We start from the raw sequence: 8,949 nt of genomic DNA, 5'->3' as shown, positions 1-8,949 counted from the left end.
AATTTGTTTAAATGTAAACGTAAAATGTATCTGAATAAAGGTTATTATTATATTACTACTATTATTTTGTCACAGCCTATTTGTCATGAATCAAGTTTTTATCATAACTATTATTTAACATTCAATATTTGTCTGTTATATTTTTTTTACTTATAACTCTTTTACAGATCATAAGTACCTTACCTAAGATCTGAAGATCAAGAAAGTGATATGCAGGGTACATACTTGATGCCTATTAATATACCATAGTCTTTTAATCATCATTTCTCAAAAGGTATATATCAAGGTATTAAAATCAACAATTAATAGCCAACAACGATATATTTTTTTAAGTGAAATTTCGTGGCTTAACGATGAATTTAACAAAGAACGTGGCATGGTTAGTTTTCGTTCATTTAAATATTACATCAACATTTGCTGTGTGTCCCCGCTGGGTTAGCTCGATCTACATAAGTATAATCACATGAAAAATTTACGTTGCTATGTGGCCTCGGCCTTGATAATAGTCCCTAGTAAAGGAGGTCCTTCGTCCTATCACCGCGCAGTATTTCACACGCCCCGGCGAGCCTCCCTCTCACGGCGCATGTGCAAATCTGACAGCCACTGCCAACATATTCTAGCTTTTTCGTTAAAAGCCTTAATTGTTAAGCAAAGCTTCGGAATATGTAATAATGGACTGAAAATGGTGGCTAACATAGGCGGCATAAATCCAGCAAATGGTAAACACAAATCCTTTACTGTGAGTTTGAAGTGACTGTAATTCATTGTTCTTTTATATGCAGTGGAAGCGACGGCGTACATTAGTGCGGTTGCCGCTTTTGCCCTGGTTCTGCTGGTGCTACTGTTGTTTCTGGGGAAGAAGTGGTGTTACACAGTAGCTGGCAACCGAAAACGGTGTAATGGTATCCTCAATGTGAACGCTAGTGTTGATCCTGGGCCTCTTGACAATGCACACTTTGGTAAGATTTTTTTTAAATATTCACATATGTACTGCAATTAGTTGAACCATTTAGATCAGGTAAACAGATTAGTAATACCTAGATACGTTATTGTTATAGAATGTAGATATAGACTTAAAAATGTACGTAAAACCTTAAAATTTTAGAATAGTTAATAGTTCGAAGTAAGGACATTATAAACATAGCTTTTCCCAAGTGTATTGAATGCGTCATAATAGTTTAATAGCTGGGTTTGGTCATTCATTAATCAATTGTAGCCTTAGTAGACTAAAGTACATAATAGACCAAATGGCGCGTAAAAGATTCACGTAATTGAACATTAATTTTATTGCGTCGAACTGAACTAATTAATTTGATATATTTCTTATATGATGTAAAATATTGTCCATACATAACATTCAAAGTTTTATTTATACCTAGAAATCAATACCGCTCCTTCTTATTTGCTTCGCATCAAGAGTCAATTATCAAGCCTCAATGTTTACAAACAGAGTCAAATTAAATCACTTATTAATGTCCTAAAAACACTTGTTTCATGAAGAGTATGAATCTTAAAACACATTCTATTAATAAGTATCGTAGTCCTAGAGACTATATATAAATATCGATTAACTTTGTCCCTACGTGTTATAGATTCTTTGTCGAAAACCATCCAATACCCCGAACGCATATTTGCGTTTGAGCCCTCGGACTCTGACGATGAGCTGCGTTTGCGCATACAGGTGAGATATAAGACAGGGAAAATATGTTTCAATACGTTTCATTCATCAAATTCAAATGAATTGGAACCTATCGTTAAACAACACTAAAATTGTTTAAAATTCGGACCGTACTAATATCAAAATGTCTTACAAATTTAGTTTTTTTTTCGATATTAGTTCGAGCAAAATTCTCAAACAAGCCCAGGTAATTAATCAAATTCCAGTGGCATCATTCATTATCCGCCAAAAACTTCATAACATTAGCGGCTAAATATTGCACCGGTGAACTTATAAATAGAATAATAAATACAATATATTAAACGCTTTATTTTCAAGCGATTCTCGAGTTGTCCGCATGTGGCTAAATTTCTAGAACGCGTTAAGTTTCAGTCGTTATTAATTCATGGCCATTTGTAGTGTTTGTTGTTTAGAGCTTATGGTATGTAATAGAGAATTGTTTATTTGTCAGGAACGTGTATTTATTTTAAAAATTTATAGGATAAAGAGGACGTTGAATGCCGCTATGAGGAGAAGAATGAGAACCAGCCGAAGGTTGAGGTGGATGTTATTGAAACTGCGCTAAGAGAGACCAGTATACGTGAAACCAAAATTGATGAGTTTCTCCCGCAAAAAGCAGAATACATACATACGTTGGAAGCACAGAGTAGTGTCGACAGCGATGTGTTGGCGCACAATGTATGCTTATTTATTTCTTCTAAGTTTTGAGTTATTATTCCAAATAGAAACTTTGTGAATGTTTCCAATTATATTTAGTCACATGTAGATCTGTCGGGATCTACCTAAGTTAATTCAAATCAACATTTTCGACAGTTTTTCATTGTCAATTACGAATGGCGGGTTCCACGTAAGATGTACAATAAAGAAATTGCTCTTGATTGTATGTATCACCTTGTTAATTAATTGAATTTAATTAGTCTTAGCGGCCCGCTATTTCTAGAGATAGACACGAAATGATACGATAAGGCTAAGTTATGGGTTTACAGTATTCTTTTTTAATTATAATGTGTTTTTTATAAGAAATATTTACATTATCTACAATAAAAAAGATTCAACTTTATTGGGAGTGAATTGCTTTCAGGATACATCACTTCTATGCAGCGAAAGCTCAACCGAGCGCGGTTCAGTGGAGTTGACTCTTCTGTACGACGCGCCCGTTCGCACTATGACCGTGCACGTTCTCCAGGCACGCTCTTTGCCGCAACGTACAGAAGGACAAATCTTGCAAAGCCAGGTTAGAATTGATTAATACTAGGATATTTGAAACGCAATAAGCAAATGTGTATTTCTTTCAATCATATTTTTAATATAACTATTTTAATATTTTCTATTTATGACATAGGTTCGGATTGTCCTCTTGCCGATGAAGAAGCAGAAATACAAATCCAAAATTCGTAATGGAGAAAATCCACAGTACATGGAGAGTTTCGTCTTGCATAAAATTAATCCAGGTTCGTTAAATTATAAGACATATTTGTGAAATAAAAATTAACGGCCTCTATGAAAAACGTATTCCACTCCGAGGGATTCATATAAAAAAATATATATATGTAGGGCTTTTACATATATTAAAAATATACTGGATTAAAGTGCCTATTAATCATATTTATTGAGGAGAAACTTCTTTAGACGCATGAGTGTAAATTTTTTACGGATGAAACGCAATAATAATAATATTAGCGTCACGAAATGCAGCGTTTTTGACGAAGAAAAGGGAGAGAGTGATTGTGCCACAATTTTTCCATTTTTCCATTGGAAAAGGAAAAATTAGAATATTGATTTATGAACTAAAAAATAATGTTTACTAAAACACTCGGTATATTTTTTCTTTTCCTCTTCAATTATTCTATTTCAATTCTATGTCAAAGATAATGGAGAAGACCGTAGATTTGTCTTACCTTCATCAAATATACAATTTTCAGAGGACGTACACGGACTCGGTTTACGTATACGTATATACGGGTGCGAACGCATGCGTCGGCAGCGTTTATTAGGAGAGGCAAGCGTCAGCTTTGCAACACTTAACTTTGAGCTTGAAAACAATCTGTGGCTGCAACTCACGCCGAGACAACACCATCATCATCAAGCTAGCATGCAGGTAGTAAAAAACCCGATATCAGTATAAATATCTCTAAAACTATACATACTAGAAAGATAGATAGATTGACAGGCCATATACAAAATGTAAAGAAACTAATTAATCTGGAACTTATACATATATATGAACGATTAGATAATATCGTCTACTTATGTGTTCGAATTAAGATGCTGTTTGTTTAAAATATGTATTGAGACGTTAAACCCCTTGTCCAACCGAAATCCGTAATGTTGCGGTGTGGTAATATATTTTACCCCTCCCCGCCTCGTCTCGCAGGTCACAAGACATGGTATAGTATTTTGTGTGTAGGATGACGTTGCGACACCGCTCCAACGCCGCACAGCATCGTGTGGCCGCGTTCTAAAAGATGGATAAAATGGCCGTCGTATTGGAAATATGTTAGAAACGAAAGACCATACTCGAAACATTGCATTATTGATTAGTCAAGCGGTAGTACAATGATGCATCATATCGTTTGTCTACGTGTTGCTGTTGATCACAATTAAACGGAACGCGCTTTTTATCTATATTATACAATAATTATTAATAGTTAAAAAGAACAATAAGTCGATGATGCGGTGGTAACATAACCTAGACAAAGGTTTGATGATCAGCAGGACGTCCCCATAGTTTTATCTTTGCATTACTTATGCCCAGATTTTTCTCGTAAACAGAATTTTATTAGCCTTTTTCGAATGACAACTTGTATCCCCTTTAAGGTGCCCAAAATAGAGCAGATCAATACCATAGTAGGAGTCCTTGCCACTCCCTCTATAGCCCCGGCAACATCCCCCGGAGGGGGAGAAGCCTGTAGCCTGGCGAGGTCCGACTCTGCTTCATCCTGCTGTAGCACCAGATCGGCCCCGGAACTCCTGCTGGGGTTGCAGTATAATCCAACAACGGGACATTTGTCTGTTGAGGTATAAATTTCTTTAAAATATTTAATGATATCTTGAATGGGTGTGAAAGAATTACTGTACAACATTTTCAATTTGGATAAAAAAACTAATGCAAAATTTTATCATAAAATATCAGTTTATGGGTCTATGATCTCTTTATATCTTCTACGATTAAATATCATGTAAAACGCGACTTAATTTACTTTTTTGTAACTTTTCTAAAATAATTGTCTTCTGATATCAAAATATTTATTAATATCGATATACTGGGAGGTCTATTTAATATTTTAGATAATCAAAGGCACCCACTTCCGAAAGCTGTCGCCCAATAAGGCTCCCGACACATACGTAAAGCTATGCCTCATCAGCTCTTTAGGGATGGAGATGGGAAGATGCAAGTCCACTACACGCCGAGCTCAGTCCAATCCTCTTTACAAGGAAGTCTTTATATTCCAGGTAAAGCTTTGTTGTATCTAAGACAAACGATTTAACACTAAAAGAAACTTGAATTCTCTATCTAATTAAATGTTTGTATATTTTACCAACAGGTGGCGCTATTCCAATTAACGGAGGTAACCCTTATGGTATCGGTGTGGTGGCGGCGCAGTGTAAAGCGAAATGAAATGGTCGGTTGGTTCTCACTCGGACATAGCTCTTCAGGCCACGAGCAAGAGAGACACTGGCAGGAGCTATGCGAGAGACAAGGACAGCAGGTAACTTTGTTTTGTGCTACAAGATGGTACTGATCATTGATTTTCCTTATTTTATTCTACATACGTTGCTAAAGTATTTGTTTTTTTTTCAATATTACATGTACTTGTCACAGGTACAACGTTGGCACGTGCTCCTAGATTCCTGACGGTCCGCAAGTTAGCCCGCGGCTGACGCGACCGCGTAATACTCTTCGCCTGTAATTCCACGACCGGCCGCACTCTGTGCTTTTGCGCCGCGACCTTCGACTAGTCCGGCGTTCGCCGGTCGTCTTTCTGGACCTACGATTTTGGAATGTTTTGGAGAATCTTCTGACGGTCCCTTTGAGTGTGATATTTGTATTCGATTATGGGCTTTGTCAAACGAACTACAATACGTATTAAACAAAAACTATGACCTTCAAAATTAGGTCTCGATAAAATCTAAGTTGCTATTTGTCTGAGCATGAAAACATATAAAAATCATTCCCATTTTGAAGAATACTGATGAGTTCATCAACATAGTTATGTTAGCCACATAAATGTTAAATGTTTACTATTTTAAACATATTATGATTATATTTACATAAAATTTCCGAGTATTGTAGTTCGTTGTTTTTGTATTGTAAAGCACGAATTTTGACTGAAATGACATATTTGGTGTTTATCGGAGTTTTGAAAGTTCTCTTCACTAGTGATATTATGAAAATCACTGATATTATTGATACTCTTAAAAGGGATTATGAATTGTATTTTAGGTATGTAGGACGAATTGGAGCGCACAATATATGTGAGATAGGATTACTATATGAGTATTTATGAATGGTTTATATATTTATACTGTTGCCGATATCTTGCCAATAAGGTGTTTCGTATTTTCATATTATAAATCTTTAATCTACTATATTACATAGATGTTTGTTACTATTTAACTTATCTTTTATCGTAGTACTAATTATCCTTAAACCTTGTACTAGATATACTTACAACGAGAAAAATTAACATACCTACATGACATAGGACTTGCAATATTTATCAGTGCCGCTTTATCATTGTTAAATAAATATATATTTATATATAGGTGAATTCGATTTTTTCCATGTATATAGGTACTTATTTACAAATAAGTGTTTATAAGCTACGTTTACATCTATTTCTGAATTATTCGGTATTATTTTTTTTATAATGTTAATGTTTACTACGACTTGGGCGTTAAGAAGCTAATCGCTAAATAAAAAAATAGATATATTACTTTAATTTATACTATCTATAGAAAGGAAATGTTATCAAATACCGGAACATACATGGTACATAGATTTGGCAGAACTACCAAGAAGTGTGTCTTCGTTAAATAAAAATTAAACCTGTATATGGTTTGTTAATGGCGCGCAGTATTGACTACATTTATTACCTAAAATCCTAGCATACAAGCTTTCTAATGCTTTGATAATATTTGTTTATATGTTGCCAGTTTATTAATGGTTGTAGATATTATTGCTCTTAGACATTTTGTTAGTGTTCTCTTTGGCTTTTAAAAGAAATAACCGTAAAGAATAAAGGCCCAAAAATAACGTAAGTACTAAAATATTCAAGAATTTAGCTCGAAGTATACAAAAAAAATGTGAGTGGTTAGAATAGCTATATTAATTGTATGCATATCTTGTCACAAATAAATTTCAAATGCTTACCAACTAACAATGAATTGTTTAATACATTAGTATGACAAATAATTTTAAAATTAGATATTGCCAAACAGTAGAAATGTGATTACTGAATGTTGAATTTATATTTAATTAAACCACTTTCAAACTTCTGTATCTTGAGGATAAAACCGACCAATAAATTGTAAGATGTAGCTTTCATATTGTAGATGCTTATTTATTTGTTTGCCTTGACATTGATACTGTGATCATAAATTTGTAGAAATTCATAGCTTCAAGCTGATAAAAAACATGATTTTGATGTCTATCAAATGTCTTAGCCTAAAGATTGTAAGATATTAGGTGTGACACTGTATTATTTTAATTCCAATTATAAAATGATTTTATGTATTACAAAGTTGTATACTTGTAAACTTATGGACTTTTTTAAGACTAGTTTCAGCCTGTTTATGATGTTTGAACGTCTGAACTTAAATCATTTAAGTAAGTACATTTTATTATTACCAATAAAAGAAATGTCTGGTTATTATTAATAAAAGGCCCTTATCATTGTCATTGTACTGATAAAAACATGTTTTTTTAATAGATCATAAGAATTCATAAAACAATTGTTTATTTACTATGTACTGTAAATATGTATTTTACTAGGCCATTTTCTAATTAGTTACAGACATAATTGTTATTTAGACACTTAATAAATCTCGCACCTCACTATATAGTAATACAGCAGATTTGTAAGTCTTTAACATGCATTGCATTTAAAAAACTAATTGTATGCAGATTCATTCAAAATACATCAATTTATACATTTTCCTTATTTCTTTCTACTTTCCCTACCAGAAATTCAATCTGAAATTGCTTCATAATCTTGACTTTACTTAAATACAAGCTTAATAATTGAAATCTAGCAACCTAGCAAGAAGTCCTACTTCAAATCATAAAAACAAGCATATACTTATATATAATGCATTTATTCCTTAAAATAAGTTGTAATTAGTTTTAAGTATTTATCGTATTGGTTCAGGTTGTTGGGTCAATAGCAAACCAAATCGTTTTTTGATAGTTATTCTTTGTCTTGAATATTTATCTTCTGGGGAAAAGCGAGCTGAAAGAAAAGATTTCTTTAGAATTGATACTAAACATTCTCTATTTTTGGTCTCTCACTGTAAATTCATTAAAGATTTACCTGGATGTGCTGATAAGGTTGGCTTTCCACTGGGATCAATTGTCTGAAAAGTATTTGATTTTATTACTAGATATGATTCATTGAAAAGAAATGATTACACTTATTGATAAACTATAAAAATAATAAATTTATTGGTTAGACCATGTGATACATACGGCTAACGTGTACTGGCGGTCACCATTCTCATTTAAAAAGTATCGCAAATACATTTTTAAAGATATTCCTTTCCACTTTATTTAGTAAGTAAAAATGTTTCTTAAACTTCTAAATAATTTATGAATATAATTTTCAGTTGAAAAATAACAACAGCGTGGTTTTTAATCATAAGACTCAAAAGTCAAAACATACATCACTGATGACTGAAGATAAATGACAGAAATTTATGACTATGACTTTGACATTGACTCTATATCGATACAGGTAAGAAAAATACACATATATTTATTATTTACATATGCTATGGCACAGAAATAATTAATGCTCTAGTTCTAATACATAAAAATAAATATATATTAAAAACAATTAAGTTTAGTTGAAAACGCCTTAGTAATTAATTTTTTACTGTTTTAAACTATGCTATAGTAAAATTGTTTAATTACATTTTATTTATGATACTGATACATTTTACATTTATATATAAAGAAAGATTAAATAGAAGATTAAATCTGACAAACAGCAAACACGAAGAGAAAATCTCTTTTATCAGAGTGCTTAAACTCATAATATCAGTGAGAATTT

The 8,949-nt window shown here is 32.8% G+C and overlaps 2 protein-coding genes across 2 annotated transcripts; one reads left to right on the top strand and one right to left on the bottom strand.

The window, feature by feature from the left end:
• Positions 1-424: 424 nt before the first annotated feature.
• Positions 425-7,808, top strand: LOC110993098 (synaptotagmin-16). Its single transcript, XM_022259200.2, has 11 exons — positions 425-719; positions 783-959; positions 1,593-1,681; positions 2,159-2,356; positions 2,760-2,912; positions 3,021-3,129; positions 3,601-3,776; positions 4,496-4,696; positions 4,967-5,131; positions 5,224-5,388; positions 5,502-7,808. The coding sequence occupies exons 1-11, from the start codon at positions 464-466 to the stop codon at positions 5,532-5,534; spliced, it is 1,722 nt and encodes a 573-aa protein (XP_022114892.2). The 5' UTR covers positions 425-463; the 3' UTR covers positions 5,535-7,808.
• Positions 7,809-7,977: 169 nt separating this feature from the next.
• On the bottom strand, positions 7,978-8,568 carry LOC110993099 (H/ACA ribonucleoprotein complex subunit 3). The gene is made up of 3 exons (XM_022259201.2): positions 8,367-8,568; positions 8,212-8,254; positions 7,978-8,130 (listed from the first exon to the last, which is right to left on the bottom strand). Exons 1-3 carry the CDS (start codon positions 8,418-8,420, stop codon positions 8,033-8,035), a joined length of 195 nt encoding a protein of 64 aa, XP_022114893.1. The 5' UTR covers positions 8,421-8,568; the 3' UTR covers positions 7,978-8,032.
• Between the last annotated feature and the right edge of the window lie 381 nt (positions 8,569-8,949).

This window comes from Pieris rapae, chromosome 1 (assembly GCF_905147795.1).
Source record: "Pieris rapae chromosome 1, ilPieRapa1.1, whole genome shotgun sequence".
NCBI lineage: Eukaryota > Metazoa > Arthropoda > Insecta > Lepidoptera > Pieridae > Pieris > Pieris rapae.
The sequence above is the reverse complement of the archived record's forward strand: the minus strand, read 5'-3'. Positions and strand labels throughout refer to the sequence as shown.

Coding starts and splice junctions, on each gene's coding strand:
- LOC110993098 (XM_022259200.2), top strand. CDS start 464: ATGAAAAATTTACGTTGCTATGTGGCCTCGGCCTTGATAATAGTCCCT. Junction 960..1,592: donor TCTTGACAATGCACACTTTG/GTAAGATTTTTT, acceptor TACGTGTTATAG/ATTCTTTGTCGAAAACCATC. Junction 3,130..3,600: donor CTTGCATAAAATTAATCCAG/GTTCGTTAAATT, acceptor TACAATTTTCAG/AGGACGTACACGGACTCGGT.
- LOC110993099 (XM_022259201.2), bottom strand. CDS start 8,420: ATGTATTTGCGATACTTTTTAAATGAGAATGGTGACCGCCAGTACACG. Junction 8,255..8,366: donor ACCGCCAGTACACGTTAGCC/GTATGTATCACA, acceptor AATACTTTTCAG/ACAATTGATCCCAGTGGAAA. Junction 8,131..8,211: donor AACCTTATCAGCACATCCAG/GTAAATCTTTAA, acceptor CTTTTCTTTCAG/CTCGCTTTTCCCCAGAAGAT.